The sequence below is a fragment of the Pygoscelis adeliae genome, unplaced genomic scaffold (assembly GCF_000699105.1).
Source record: "Pygoscelis adeliae isolate BGI_AS28 unplaced genomic scaffold, ASM69910v1 Scaffold53, whole genome shotgun sequence".
Taxonomy (NCBI): domain Eukaryota; kingdom Metazoa; phylum Chordata; class Aves; order Sphenisciformes; family Spheniscidae; genus Pygoscelis; species Pygoscelis adeliae.
In genome coordinates, this window is record NW_008824468.1 from 1394480 (window position 1) to 1411321 (window position 16842).

The 16842-nt window shown below is 41.8% G+C and overlaps 1 protein-coding gene across 1 annotated transcript in view; it reads right to left on the reverse strand.

Annotated features, from left to right (window-relative positions):
* The window catches only part of PHEX (phosphate regulating endopeptidase homolog, X-linked), a 109037-nt gene that overhangs the window by 35281 nt on the left and 56914 nt on the right, over positions 1-16842 (reverse strand). Inside the window, exon 13 of the mRNA XM_009321134.1 lies at positions 468-545. Within this exon, the coding sequence (XP_009319409.1) occupies positions 468-545 (78 nt within the window). The remainder of the gene's footprint in view (positions 1-467; positions 546-16842) is intronic.

The window sequence follows — 16842 nt, forward strand, 5'->3', positions numbered from 1 at the left end:
CTCCAGGCACAATCATAACCAACAAGCATAAATAAATCCATAGCCTGGAGAGATGGGGAGAGACTATATGGAGCACCATAAATTGTGATATTCTGAGGAAAAATGCATTAGCATTTTTGAAGACTGTTACTTTGAAGAGAATTGGGTTTTTTTGTTTTGTTTCATTTTTATAACTAAATGCAAAATTTATGGCAGTGTATGTTTAACCTTTAATAGCAGGAAGGTTCTTTGTAGCCAGGCACATTTTACTCCCAGCAGGCCTTGTGGTCATCTCACTTAGACACACCGGCATTGACAATTTAGACATGAGAGCTAGCATACTTAATTCAATGTCTAAAAATAACCAGGCAAGCAGAACTCCAGATGCGTGCCAAACAAAAGAAGAGCTTTGATTTTAGACAGCAGCAAAACAGAGCAAAGCATGGCAGCAATACGTAAAAGAAGAAAGCTGCAAGTCTGACACTTACTGTTTTGATGTCTTCGTTAATATATGTGTCATTCATTATAAACTGAGGGTAACCCACTTTTGCCATAACTGCTTTTGCCTTTGAAAAAGAAAAAAAGAAAAATGTGTTCGCAGATATAACCATTTCTCAGCATATGGCTTTTTTTCCCCATTCTGTTTCCACTTTGTATTATTATGCCTCCCTGAAGGCATCTTAATTTAACTTCAAACCAACTTGCCTACAAGGTAAACTTGGTGCTGCAGATGAGCTTCACATCACAACGTGGAGGGTCCAGGTTCTATTGTCAGATTATTACAGTGGGTCTGTCGTCGCCTGCAGAGCTTTTGCAGACTTACAGCAATATGTTTGAGTGCAAAATCTTAACAGCTGATTTTCCCTACCGGTTTTTCTGTTAATCAGATGGTCAAATGCCTGTTTTTACAACGTTTTCCAAAAGACAACAGGAAATGGCCCATTTCGTTATGGCGCAGTAGCTGGTACACATCCAACTGTTTAAATAGATTTGATACACAGATACGGATGAACCTGGGTCCCAGCAAGCGCAGACTGGCATATTTCCCCTGAAGGTCACTTCCATTTACACCTGAGGATGAGTGCACACTTTTCTGAAGGATACTGTACTTTCCTAAAACCACATGGTTAACCTTTGTTTCATTCTCCACTTTCATCCCTCTACTTCGCAGTCTTTGCCCTTTCCCTAACATCAGTAAAGGTGTTAAAATAAGACGCTTCATTTTTCATTAACTTTGTTTTTTTTTCCCCTTTCAGCCATGACTTGGTGCCAGCGTTCATGCACAATCTGTGTAAACACTCTGGTGTGAAGTGATAGCAGCTGTAGTTGAGTATTCCCACTTTGTAAAGCATGGCGTAAGTATATAAACAGCCTTAGTAAGGTCGTGACAAAAACACCAGCAGGCCACCCAGCCACCCAGAATCTCTGTGGAAACAACGTGCTTCCAGAAGAAAAGCAGAAGGATACAAAAGGATAAGGCGATATACCAAGAAGTGAAATATGACAAGTCCATAGAATAAATTAAAGCCATGATGGACTGGGGTAGCCCAAAGCTTTCACTTTGTATGTTTTTGGGATGCTGATCGTAATTTCTCCTTAAGTCTTTGGAATTCCCCCCACGCCTCAAAAAACGCTCTTCTGGAAATTTGTTCTTCAAACTCAAATGTCTAAATCCAAATGATTATTGCAAGATATGAAATGCAATAAAGGGATTGGACTTTAACCACCTGCAGCCGTACCAACCCTGCATTCTGCTCTTTGCAAGCAGAGCCCAGACCTCTCTGGGGGCTCACCGACTTCTATTTCCCTCTTGCTGCATGGGGTGGCTGTTCAGGGGGAAGATTCCCCTTCCTCCACAATGAAATCCTTGCCGCCTTCTTCCCCTCCACAGTGTCTCAATACAATAGGGTTTCCCATGACAGCAAGAATTAGAAATGTTTATTCCACGACTATAAGAAGGAAGCTGATGGAGGACTGCCTCTGTTTAACCAAAATTATTTTGTCTCCTCTTTTATTTTTCAAGAAGAAAGGCCTCTTTGCTTCTTCAAACTCCTTCAATTTCTCAATCTCATTTCCAACCCAAAGTCATAATCTTCTATTTGTGACATCACAATTAATTGCGGTTGAGATAATTAAGATGTCACAAACAGAAGATTACAACCTCAGGTAGGAAATTAGCAGCAGAAGCAGATGAACTCTTAAGCAAGAAAGATCCTATTGTCATGCAAATATCCCTAGTGATTAAAAAAAAAACAAAAAACAATGGAAGACAAATGCTGAAGAGGAAATATGAAATGAGCCAAATTAACTCTCAAGAGAATGTTTTCTCATTTTTCCAGAAGGTAGAGCAGCCTTTCAAGATATTTTAAATGCCTGGGGGGATAAAAAGCAGGGGGCGGTGGGAGCACAATTCATCTACAAGTTTGTATATAATCAAAAGCATTTATTATGTTTTTTTCCTGGTGGTGTTGTCAGGTCCAGCTGACTAAACTTTGCAAGGAACTGGAAAATTTCCGTTTTCCATTTCAAATGTTGCAATCTTTGTTGTTATACTAGTCTTGAGAAAGCAAAGTACAAAACTCATCAGTTTTAGTTTTTACTAAGTCAGCTGCTTAAACAAATTCAGTGAATCTCAAATGTTCGGCATGTGTTCCAGAGTACCCATCTGAATCACTTACAGTAGCCTCTGCGTTGAATCTACTTAATTGAGCCACTTAGCATTTTGATTAAGCAGATTTAATTCAAAAACTAACTTATATGATGAAGCGTAAACTCTTTAAAAACAATTTATAGTGCAACTTGCAAAAAATCAACAGTGGCTTTCAAAGAAAAAGTAAGGATTAACTGTGTCAGTAGACTGTCATTTCACCAATGATTTAGCCAGTACAATGTCGATCAAAAATTGTTGATCATGTTTTGGCACATAAAAGAACAGTTTTAGCTTTGAGCTTTATTATATCCTTTAAAAACCCTCAATTTCTACACTACCTTCCAAATAAAAGCAAATAAATTCATGCCTCGCTGGCTGTAAACGCAGATGACTATGAAGCCAGCCTAGATCTGGCAGTGCTTCTTTGCTGAAAGAAGCAGAGATGGGCCCTGCCCTCAAGCCCATGGTCCTAGTTGTCTGGTTGTGACCACAATATGTCTATCTCCACTTCACTGCATGGACATTTTGGAGTCTTTGTGGAATATAGAATCATAGAATGGTTTGGGTTGGAAGGGACCTCTAAAGGTCATCTAGTCCAATCCCCCTGCAATGAGCAGGGACATCTTCAACTAGATCAGATTGCTCATAGCTCCATCCAACCTGACTTTGACTGTTTCCAGGGATAGAGCATCTACCACCTCTCTGGGCAACCTGTTCCAGTGTTTCACCACCCTCATTGAAACACATATCTGCCACATCCATCTCGGTCTCTTCTTCCACAGCAGCCCACTAAGAGCAGAAGCTTGGAACTGCCAAGTTTTGGCATTTTTAGACCCCATTCCCTAACCAAACATCTCCAAGGGTGAGAATTATTCCTCCAGGCTCCTTAATAGCAGGTCTGACATAGGTTGACCTAAATATCATATATAATCTTACAATGTCATAATCACGTAATGAATATTTACCATTAATTTTACATTTTAGTGACACTTAAATTCTGTAGTCTTGTCATGGCCCTGCTGCATTAGAAAAGGAAGATGGGAAGAGTTCTCCCAACCAGATTACCTCAGGAGAGCAGGGCTCACTTGTCAGGTCACACATACTCTTCCTTTGTGTCTTTGACAATTGATGTCATGAGCTTAAGATTTCCATGTAGAAGGAAAAAATGGTCAGGCACTACTGAGGTATTTTGTTATAAAGCCTATAAAAACCCTAGTATATAACATAGTTTGTCTCAAAGAGTTTTTTGAAAGTAAACTCAAAAGGTAATGCTGCTCCTAGTACTTTGATGTTTTATCAATGGCTAAAGCTGTCTCTATTTTGTAAGACAGAGAGAGAGAGAGATAAGGGGAAAATGTTATTTTATTGTATTTGTTACTTAGAAGTTTTTGTCACAATATGTGTGTTTTAGAAATCTGAGCGAGACGCAGACAGCTATATACTCTGTAATGACTAAACTCTAAGATAGACCTTACTAGCACTTTGTAGCCCTTACTACCATTGTAATTCCAATGACTTCTTAAATGTTCCACCAGTCATGTAGGATAACAGATTCAGAAAAGTACACACTTTTTTACTACACCAAGCTAATTTGTTATTAGAAAATGTAGGTACATGCTTAAACACCATTACAAAGCTTCTGGACCATCTAAAATAACAAACGAACAACATCCTTTAGGAGCCTTTTTGAGAACATCTAGAGCAAGAGCTGGTGGAGAGCAAACTGGTACAAAGTTGTCATGTGCAATCCATGTCTCGCTATACAGCTTCTCCCAGAAAAGGAATGTGTGTCAAGTTGGTCCTAATGGTATGTATGATGCAGCCAAGAATTTAGAGGTGTGACATGCTCCCCTGAGACCCTACTGAGCTAGCGGCCACCTTATCTCCACCATGTAGCACATGCTGGTGTGGGAGGAACAGAGGAATAAGCTTGCTTGCTTGATCTGAAGGACAAAATGCATCTCTCTTTTTGAAGGGCTGCCTCCAACATCCTGACTCCAGCTTGGGATGAGCTCCAGGCCCATACAGCCCATGCAGGCACTTAGGGCAGGAAGCGTGGGTGGCAGGCCAGAAGGCTGTGGCACACCAGTAAGTTCCCTGATGCCAACAACAAAGGACATGTGGCACCTGGTAGAGGGGACTGTTTCCTATAGCCAAAGCAAAGGACATATGAGAGGACATAGGAAGACCTCTGAAGTCCTTAGGAATCCCTCCAACTGGGATTCCTCCCAGGAGCTTTAGATCAGGTCCAAGCCTATTCAGCTGGACCTAGTTATCCTGGTTTCAGTTGGGATAGAGTTAATTTTCTTCCTAGTAGCTGGTATAGTACTGCGTTTTCGATTTAGGATGAAAATGATGTTGATAACACGCTGATGTTTTAGCTGTTGCTCAGCAGTGTTTACAATAAGTCAAGGACTTTTCAGCTTCTCGTACTGCCCTGCCAGTGGGGAGGCTGGAGGTGCACACGAAGCTGGGAGGGGACACAGCCAGGACAGCTGACCCAAACTGACCAAAGGGATATTCCATACCATATGACGTCATGCTGAACAAAACTCGAGCGTGGCTGCTGCTCGGGAACTGGCTGGGCATCGGTCAGCGGGTGGTGAGCAATTGCACTGTGCATCACTTGTTTTGTATATTCTTTTATCATTATTATTATTTTCCCTTCCTTTTCTGTCCTATTAAATTGTCTTTATCTCAACCCACGAATTTTACCTTTTTTCTGATTCTCTCCCCCATCCCACTGGGGAGGAGTGAGGAAATGGCTGTGTGGTGTTTAGCTGCCTGCCAGGTTAAACCACAACACCAGCATACAGCCCAATTTATTTACACAACAGACAAGTTAGAAAGCATTGTATTAAGAGCATGTTTCTAAGTTTGCGTGTTGCAAGTCTCTTGCTTCTTTGACTATCTTTCCTGTTCACCTGAGTAATATTTAACAGCAGTTCAAAGACTCCTTATTCATACAGCACAAGAAAGTGGAAAACTTTTCTATGGCCAGCTTGCTCTTTGATAATGAAGTCAGCATTTTCCCCTGGATAAGATTAAAAGTATGTTTAAGAGACCAGCCTTCCAGGAGGCATGCACACACATATGGGGAAAGCAAATGAAATGTGACAAATGTACACGAATCAACCATGTGGTAATGGCACATGAATCCGCTGTAAATGCACCATGCACAACTTTTTATGGTTTAAAGGCTCATTTAATTCCTATCACTAATTTGCATATTAAATAACCACGTGCACAGGAAGAAAAGGGACAATGGGTATTTCCCCCAGCTATTGTAAAGTACTCAGCCTACGTCAGGCTGTCAGGTAAATTAAGAAAACTCATCTCCACAGGCTTCCAATCCTGCCGTTGAAAGCGAGAGGCTCTTGCAGGGGGTGAGGCAGAGCAGCAGCATGCTTTAGAGTAAGTCACAATAACAGTTTTCTATCCCAGCAGCCAGAGAGCAGGCTCCAAGGCAGAGGACCAGGAGTAGGACTACTCCCTCTGCCGCTGATTATGCAAGGAAGTTTCCCCACTGACTTCAACATAGTCAGGATTTTATCATCAGTGCGTCTTTCTGTCATGACGAGAGCATTTCAAGTCAGTTTACTACAGAGGCAAAATAATAAGTGACCTTACACTCTTGGCTTAACAACTTGCCAACATGGGACCACATACATGTGTTTCAATGTTACAAAGCATCCCAGTTTCCAGTCTAGTCAAATTCTCACTTGGCAACCAAACTTGGCATGTGAGCCTTCTGAGAACCCTTTTTGCCCATCAGGGTATGATTTGGATATTTTGTAGGCCTGCTAGCAGCACCAAGTACTGACATATTGTACTTACTATGAAAAAAAAACCCAAAAACCAAAAACCCAGAACAAAACATATATCTTGGCCCCCGAAAAAGTTTTATGAGTGACACAGATCTCCTGTATATCGGCTTGACTCACAATAACTTTGTGAAGATCATTTTCAAGCTTCTAAAAATATTTAAAAAAAAATTAATACAATTACAGTTCACTGAAAAATTAGCATGAAATACATTCTGAAAGCTAAAATCATTCACAGCAAAGTAATGTTCCATTTAATTACAAAGATTAATTCAGCCTTTATGTATGTGTCTGGTCTTTTCATTTTTCATTGAAAACAGATGGTTCAAGAGCCATCTGGTAAAATTGCTGCATAAATATCACTGCATCTATTTAGGTTCTACATATAGAAAAACTAGGAAAATAGAGTGATGGACCTTGGTAAAACACAGAAAAGTTCCATCACAGGGCTAAAGCCCAGTCCTACACATATCAGTAGGAAGTGACCCACTGACTTGAGTGGGAGATGGACTGGGCCCACCTTAATGATGTATTTTACCTCCTATGCAGGGATTTGCACATCATCAACTGCAATCAAAAGTGCAGTGGCAACTCAAACACGAACACTTGGCCTGAAATGATAATTTTTAAGAGTACTTGATCTGCAGTCAACTGGCTATAATCCATACTCCAGAATATAGCTAATCATCCAACTATTTATTTTTAAACTTTAGCTTTAACTTTCCTTTTATATTTGTATATCACAACAACACAAACTGTGTAGACTTTTCAACAATTTTCAGAGCTAGTGTTTCATTTAATAATTTTTCACATACCACCTCCTCACACTGCACCATAACCCTCCCCTCCATATTTCAATAATTGTTCTGAATGTTCTACATTGACCAGTTATGAAGATGGAAAATACAGCTATTGCTCCATTCTTGTAATAGCTTGAGCCCAGGGGTGAGGGGAAAAAGAAAGGCAAAACCCAAAAAACTCAAGTGACTTATGAATAATCACACCCATGAAGTACACACATCTTTCTGGGGGATTGCTTAGCTCACTAACATAGCAGCAATCTATCCAAGTTTTTCCCTAGCTAATTTTCTGCCAGATCAGTGAGCTGAATCACTCACTACACGGAGAGACCCAGCGAGTGCTGGAACTAGCACAAGACAAGTACTGGGAACACATAATGTGGGAAAGTGAAGAAGGAACAGCAAAGGGATTATGTGTTACGTTAGTTTACCCCTTCCTCTGAAACATCTTTGAAAACCAAAGCCTCACTCAAAGAAAACTTCCTGACAAGAAAATATTACCTAGTACACTTATAAAGGGACCTTACCATACATTACCTTCCTAGGAAAAAGAGGGGAAAAGGGAAAAAAATTTTCTAAGCAAACTGTTAGTTGAGATTATACATTCAGTCTTAATATCCAATAGCTATCAAGATAATATTATTATTACTAACCATAAAGTTGCAAGCACCTAAAGGTTTAGTAGGACTGCCATGCACAGAAGAGAGTCAGAAAAAGCAACAATATACATTAGTGCCACTCTTTAGCTTCTGGTTCTCTGGAAGACAAAGACTCAATCACTGGTTCAAGCACTGTCACGGTAATTTCACTGGAATTAATTTTTCAGTTTAAACTAATCCTGTATTAATTTTTTTTTTAGCAATAGAACTGAACTAAATCACAGAAAATCTGAAACAGTCTTACTTATATAAAAATACAAATTCACTGTTTTCACAAGCATAACTCCTTAGTTCAATGTAGCAGTATAAATAATAGATCTACTCATATTTTCTCCTACCAGCTTGGTTCCAAACTTGTTCTGCTGCCAGCAATGCTTTAATTTTGCTGAGAAAAAGAATTCCTTTGTCCATTTTATTTTAATTCCATTTTCCATTTGTAATCTCTGTATGACGGTTATCATTATTCCATTATTTTATACATAGAATATTATATATGACAGACATAACTGCTGTCTTGCATGAGCAGAACCACAGCTCTGTAAATTAAACACATTTCTTCAGGGCACACAACAAATATCTTCCTCTGTGATTGTACGATACATAAATGCACTTATACAGCAGACCAACACAACTGAGTACCTGGCAAAAGATGTATTTATCATCTAATCATCACTGTCCAAAGATCCTCAGTCAGTTTGAAGGACCTCTGGGTTCTCAGTGGAGCTGGGATCATCCCTATGGACCAGATGAAAGGATGGTACGCACATATGCAAACCGACTCAGCCTGCGCTACGTCCAGCTATGGCATCACGTCACCAATGCCAGCAGTGACAGATCCACTCCAGCGTGGGGATTTCTGCACTGGATTCCCCTCTGTGCACCTGTGGATCACTTAGGGCATGACTACAACAGGGTGTGTGCAGACAGCTAGGAGCTCCTCCAGCTGCACTTCAAACAAGCCAGAAGCAAGTGTTGTCGTCTGAAGGCACAGACCATCATCAGTATTATGCTGATATATATATATGCCCCATGGTATATGTTGCTAAGCTGCCTTTGACATGGCTCTAATAACTCATGCACCCGAGTTAAGCTTAGACACATCCTTAGCACTTTAAAAGACTGTACCTCCTCCTGCCTTTATTCTCAGGCAATGCTCTATGTTTTCCAATACAATTGTCTCTTAAAAGAAAAAACAAAAGCAAAAAAAAACAAACAACCAAACACCCCCCTCCCCCCAACTCAGAATTCTCTTTATCTGTCTTTTGCAATTATGTTAGATATCCTTACACAACAAATTTTGCACCAGAATCCTAAGGATTTGCAATGACAAAAAAATCCACCTTTGACCATCCTTTGGTATGTTAGTGAGCTGCAGAAATTATTATGTTGCCTTTTTTGTAGAAACTCCTTCCTGAACTCATTTCACTGCTCACCGCCATAGCTCCCCATCAGTCGACCCGTACTCCCACTGTCATGCCACCTCTTGCTAGAAACACACCCACCTTCCTGCAGAATCTTTTCTGCTGTTTTTGTTTTAGCTCTGGGAAAACAGCAGGTTTAACAAAAAACACCACGCTGACAAAATAAAAGTCCCCAAGGACCCAAAAAGCCTGGTGTGCTGAAGAGATCTCTGGCACCGAACGCTGTAACACTCCATGAGAGGGGGCAGCCCCAGGGACCAGGAAAGGATAAGGAAGCTCCCTCCCCATCACAGCTGTATGGGATATGAGTTACCATAGCATTTCTTTTGGCAGTTTTATGCAAAACTGAATAACCTGTTCCAGAGAGGGACAACTTCTGACCTTAGCCTCTGCTTGCATCAGTTTATATTCATTTAACATTTTCAAGGTTATCTTTGCTTTAGCAAAGGTTGCAGAGCAACTTTTTTTTTTTTTATGAATAAAATGTGAGAAATTCTCTTTTCATTTCTAGCCACAAGTGAGCATCAGACCCAGTCTAGATACAGCTGAGACCAGACGTGGCAGAGACTCGTTCTTACACTACTCTCAAACTGAAATAGGGACTGAGGACCTAAACACAAGCATTACTCAGCTCAGGACTTGCATGTTTTCTCTCTGGGGAGAAATTCCTTTTGCTTGAACAGGGACCCTGACCAGCAGTGTACCAGTAAGCATGTCACTGTCTGTTGTCCATGCCTTGTAATACATGGGGGGAAAGCAGATGCATACATAGACAAAAACGTAGGCTGCAGAATATAGAAAAACCATATGCAGGAAATGCTCCACTTTCTACTCAAGACCAAATTCTTCTCTATTCCTAATCTTTACATATTTTTATTTTTAAATAAATTATATATATGTATTTATTTTCACATTGATGGAACTCACCACTCACCCAGAAAACTGAGCACAAGACTCCTCACAGCTCCCTCATGAAGGAGGGCAGCTGAGGAAGCCATTATTCTTAGGCACAGCATCCGGGCTTCTGAAAGGCCACTAAAGGAGCAAATTCCTGAGTCTGATGACCTCCTCTAAAAGTAAACACCAGCAATACCAGTACCTGAAGCCATTTAAACATTTCACAACTTTGCTTCAGACCTCCGTGACTAGTACAATATCTGAGCAAGTTAAAGCACTAAGTTTAACTTGCTAACACGTGCTAAGGCTCGTGTTCCTGGAAAGCTCGCTGCCTGAGGCTGAGGGTCCGTGTCGGAGCCGCAGCCCACGGCGCTGCCTTGCTGCACTCCCTGCCCGCTTGCAGAGAGCAGGCAGCCTTCCTCTCAGTGGCTCAGGCAGGCATATAGAGGACATGGAGAACACCACAGCCAGAAAATGCACATTCATTGGAAATAAAGAGGGAATACCAAGTAGATACCTGAGAATGCCCTTGTAGACTCCTCCTCCATACAGAGGATGGGTCTCCCATACCTCAATATCTGTTACTGTTGAGCTGGGGGACTATAATGTCTTTGTAACTGTTCCTCTACAGAAGGTAGTTTTACTTGGTAAAACAAAGATAGTGAAAGTTAAAGCTGAAACCGTCCAAGACTTCCAGGGGTGATGGTGGACTTACTGCCCTTTGGAAGAATTAATCTGTCTTTTAGCATACCAACGCTTTCATGTTGCATTTCTGCCACAAAAACTTCAGATTCACCCCCGTCCCTGAGCATCTGCAGGTGTGTCCATCCATCTGTCTCCCTCCTTCTATTTCAAGCATGAGATTTGTCACAAGTGTTTTGATGTCACACACCCATTCTGGCCTTATGAAGTCGTGGCGGAGTCTGAAAAATGACAGCTGCGAGATCAGGGTTAAATACAATTTCCTCTCCCTTCACCTGTTTTCCACTATCTGTTTGCACGGTGCTCAGGTTATTAATGGAACTGACATCCCTGCACAACTGAGTGAGCAGTAGCAGCAGCCAGATAACAAGGGAGAAGCTGACAGCAGCGATCTAACCCCAGAGATAAGAGATAAGCAAACATGCCACGGCTATTAGTTTCAACTCTAGCCAATGGAGACGAACATCTCCTGTGGTTACTGAACAGGAAAGCCCAGTCCTCCTGAGAAGGTTAAATTAAATTCAGGATGCGAGAGAGATTATTCTTTGAGTTCAAAAATTAAAGTTTGTGATGAGAAACGAACATTTGACTTTAAAAAAAGTGTTGTTGATCTGATGGGAAGTGAAGACCTATATTTATTCAGAGGAAAGCGTGGAACACTTCTACACTAGAAGGAAAGTACCTTGCAGTCTCTGTATCTTCCAGATGAAAAATGTTGCTCTAAACATTGGCATTTTTGAAACAGCTGTCTCAGGGATGGTGTGGGAGTGGTAGCCTCAATGTCCTGACCAAATTCCAAATTAGGTAGAGTAGAGCAAACTTTTCAAATCCCTTACATCATTTCTGAGCTGCACAGCATCTACTTCACTTCCTGCTTCCTATGGAGCTGTCCCCTTCTCTTCACACATCCACGCACACGGTAGGATAAAGATGAGTTACACCATGAAGATAAGCTCCTGGTGATACATTTAATGCCCAAGGGAACTGTAGGCATGTAGGAAGAGTTAAAATGTGAGACTGCCTCTTCTGAACTCCAACCCACGTTTCAGCTTTATCAGGAGACTTGCTCATTGCTCCCTGCAATAGGTAGAGTAGAGCAAACTTTTCAAATCCCTTACATCATTTCTGAGCTGCACAGCATCTACTTCACTTCCTGCTTCCTATGGAGCTGTCCCCTTCTCTTCACACATCCACGCACACGGTAGGATAAAGATGAGTTACACCATGAAGATAAGCTCCTGGTGATACATTTAATGCCCAAGGGAACTGTAGGCATGTAGGAAAAGAGTTAAAATGTGAGACTGCCTCTTCTGAACTCCAACCCACGTTTCAGCTTTATCAGGAGACTTGCTCATTGCTCCCTGCAATGCAACTGCTACAATACAGGCAGGACCTTAAATTTTTGCATCCAAGTACAGTCCAGACAGAGACTACCCTAATTTCAGAAAGTTCGCTTTCACAAAGGAAAAGTGTGACCGAGGTTCAATTAGCCCTAAGCAGAAGTATGCTTTCCAGTTTAGAAATGACAAGGTTGTTTCAGGAAGATCTGAATAAAACTTTCTAGTAAAACCAGTAAATTTGGAAGTCAGCAGTCATCCCCATTGGCTTTTGAACAGGAATGAAGTGCCTAAATGCAATTAGAGCCTTTGGAAATTTCTCCCTCTTTTCCTAGTTCTTCTGAAGTGAGGCTGGCAGCTTCTGTTAGTGCTCTGAAGCAGTCTTACACTTTGTGAAGTTCTCTGAGATCCTTGAAACAAAGATATAAAGTCATTTTAAAAGAACCAGTAAAAGATATCTTAGGATCTTTGGTTTTGAAACTCCACCCCCCTCTTTTACAAAGTGGTGTTCTGTCAGCCTTGTGCTGGCCTTCATTCCAGAAAAGGCCCACTTGCGATATGGGAGGTGTTGAGACTCCAGGCTAGTTCCTCTGTCATATGTTTGTATTATTTTACACAGGATGGGTCCACAGGCCCCGCATGACACAAAAGGCATTTTTTCTTTTTGCAGAGCACCCAGTGCCCACTCTCAAGATTGGACTGTTTTGTCAGCTTTGTGCAAAATTATCATGGCATTAAGCAAGATTAATTTCAGCTCCTGAAGCTGTGGTGTCTGGCCTTTTTGTCTGGGTATGCCTCAGATCTTAATGAAAACTTATTTTCCAGAACTGTATCTAGTGCACGCCCTTGGCAGTCTATTTGAACAAACACAGGAGGCTCCATACTCCCTGGATGTATTACTGTGCCAGGGTTATATGTAAGCAAGAGTGGGCACGAGAAAAGAACAGGCAATGATGATTCTCTGGTTACCCCACTACAAGAACACCGGGGGAGAAGGTGACATTTTCCAGACAAGCAAAAGGAGTTGCTTTCTCACAGAGAGCACAGTGAGGCAGTGGAACTCATTGCCATGGGAAGCTGTGGATGATAAAAATTGTCGTGGGTTCAAAAAGTCATTAGAGAAACTCACAGCAGAAAAATATGAGTAAATACAAAGGCACCACTTCTGGCTCACAAGCAACCGAGCTGCAGATTGTCAGAGGCCAGGAGAGGATAGCGGGAATGTATCCCTTTATGCTTGCCCTGTCCTTATGTTCATCTCTAAACATCTGCTACTGTTTGGCCATTGTCCGAGCCAGACATTGGACCTCTGGTCTGAGCAGTATGGCTGTCATGTTCGTAGTGAAATCACCCAAATGTGAAGAGAGGGAGACCACAGAGAACTGGGAAAGATGGCAGGGGCTCAGCTAATAGACTGGAGGGCTGGATACAGCCAGTAAGTTCCAGCTGAGAAGCGAATGGCTTCAGTGGGATAACCCCCCACGCACACCTACCTCATTTAAAGTATCTATACTTCGTGAAATACAAAGCTTGTACAGATGGCTCTTGATTTCCTGAGGGCTATTGGCCTAAATTACACTGCATTATCTAGGGAGGTTTGCTGTAGCTCTCTGAAACAGGAGAACAAACTCTGTAGGCTAAACAAAGGGACCTAACGCTGCCTGAGAGAGACACCTAAAGCCAGGCACTGTCCTTGTACCTTCCTGTGGTCCTCTTCCCTCAGTCTTCAGACTCAGAGAGATGCAAAGAAAACAAATGTTGCGTATATGACTTCCTTAGAGAGAAATAAAGCCAAGCAGCAGGCAAGTTCCGTAGGCAAAAAATGATTGCACAGTGACCTTGGGATTTGTGCTCCATGACCTGAAGAGGTTAATAACGTTACAGAAAAATCTTATTAGAGGAAAAACATGCTTTTTTTGGCTTATCATCCATGCTTTAAAAATAGTATTGCAAAGCAAAAAAATAACCTCCTACAATACAGGCTATTTTACAGGAGATTTGCAAACTTTCAGAAAACAGGCTTTTGTGTAAAAGTCTCTTTTTCAAGCCTCCAGTTAGACCCAAGCACAAAGGGCATTTCAGGAAGGAAAAAAGTGATTAATAAAATAATGGCTCCTGCCCAGGAAAAGGAATAATCCTACATCTCAGTGAGGATCTTCCACTGAATTATCCTTTGAAGAGCAGCAGAAATAAATCACCATTTTAAAGATGAGAGCCCTGATCACACAAGTCACATCAATGGAGTTTCAGTTGCGGGTTCTCCCTTTTCCTTGTGGCCCGCCATTACAAAAAGCACCTGTCAATACCATTTGGCTGACATAGCCGGCTGCAATCTGCACCTTCATTGTAAGGGAAACAAAAGGCTCTCCTCTCTCCCCGCCCTCCTCATCTGCCCTCCTTCTCAGAGGCTGCAAGGTGGCCCAGAGCTCACCAGGTGCCTGGGCAGATGACGATGGATCTTTCTGCACGGCTTCTGTAACTCGCAGACCACCTACTTGACGACTGTTGCCAGACACACCCTTGGAGCTGCACTCCTTTGAATAATTTCTCTGTTCTTTGAATGAGGGCAACATTTAATGACCCTTACAAAAGAGAGGCTGAAAGGGCAAAAAGAGGAACCTTTTGCCTTTTTTTTTTTTAAATCAGAGATCTCCCATTGAAAATTTGGGAGGTTAACAGGCATAGTTTAAGCAAATTTCAGATGACAGTCAAATACAGAGCAATAAAACAAGGCTTGCAGAGAGCAGAGGAGGAAGGACAGGGCAGAAAAAAGCGCATCACAGCACAGAGCCGAATGCTTCTCTCTAACCCGGAGCTCCTTTGGAAGCAGCATGAGCTCCATCCAGAGAGCTAGGTGAGAACTGCACGTGAAGACACACCGAGTCATCTCACCCTGTTAAAAACTTTCTTTGCAAGATTGGCTTTCAGATGGTCTGGTTTAAATCCATGTTTCGATCACAGAAAGAGGAATGGAGGAAGGATAGAAGGAAATTATTAGATGTTATCTCATTATATTGTTTTGTTACAGAGGGAAAGTCAAACCTTAACTCCAAGGTATACAAGGGCTAAAAGAGTGATTCTCAGAAATCAAGGCTGCAAGACAATTGTTCCCTGTGTCACATGACTAGTTGATTTGATCCTTTTAATATGGTTTGGGCTCATCAAATTAGTAGTGTCCCCTCTGAGTAACTTAAAACAACAGAACAGACACAAAGAGTCACAGAGAGAAACATTTCAGCGATTAGATGGAGCTGACAGGCTGCCTAAAGCAAAATTCAAGCATCGATTCTACCAGAGGGCCTTTTGTACGTCCTTCAGAAGTCAATGGTCCCTCTGATTGCAAAGCATCAGGCTGACAGCAAGGCATACGAGTTTGGCCTCAGCCAAGTGCACAAGAAAGGTGGGCATCAGTCAGAAAACAGGCAGCAGAAAACATGTAAAACAGCGAGTAACTAAATCACAGAGAGGATTTGCAGTTAATTCTCTTTGAAGCCCACAACGTCACTTGCATTACAGTGTTGTCATCTAAAGATAAAATCACCATAAGGAACAGAAGTCTAAGATGAGATGTTTTTCTAGGAAGGCTCTCCATGCTCACAGTCCAGACATTGAGATCCCACATCAACCTTATTCTTCTTTCAGGAAATCAGTAAAAATTTTGTTAATGACCCAAATATGCCTGAAGTTGAAGAAAAGGCTAATGACAAATTAGATGGATCGCATGGAGCAGGCCCAGTAAACAAAAACCACCAGGTTTCTACAGTTCCTTTCTTTCCAGAGCATTCAAAGAATTCAAGAATGCAATGAGATTAAAAATAGAGAGGAAAAGCAAAAATATATGAATTACAGTCGTTTCCATGCAGCATATGGTTCTGCCATAGAACTTCAGGCAGGAGCTCTACTCTGCATGGCTATACAGGACAATGTGACAGCTACTGATGAAATCATAAAAGACCAAGACATTCTTTACTTAACTAATAACTCCCTTTCCTTACCTATTTGATAATAAGAATAGAAAAGAATAGAATATAGAACATTTCAGTTGGAAGGGACATACAAGGATCATCTAGTCCAACTGCCTGACCGCTTTGGGGCTGACCCAAAGTTCAAGCATGTTAAGGGCATTGTCCAAATGCCTCTTAAACACTGACAGGCTTGGGGTATTGACCACCTCTCTAGGAAGCCTGTTCCAGTGTTTGACCACCCTCTTGATAAAGAAATGCTTCCTAATGTCCAGTCCAAACCTCCCCAGCACAGTTTTGAACCATTCCCATGCACGCTGTCACTGGGTACCAGGGAGAAGAGATCAGCACCTCCCTCTCCGCTTCCCCTCCTCAGGAAGCTGTAGAGAGCAGCGAGGTCACCCCTCAGCCTCCTTTTCTCCAAACTAGACAAACCCAGAGTCCTTAGCTGCTCCTCATAGGACATGCCTTCCAGCCCTTTCACCCGCTTTGTTGCCCTCCTCTGGACGCGCTCAAGTACCTTAACATCCTTCTTAAATTGTCAGGCCCAGAACTGCACCCAGTACTCAAGGTGAGGCTGCACCGACATTAAATACCGTGGGATAAACACC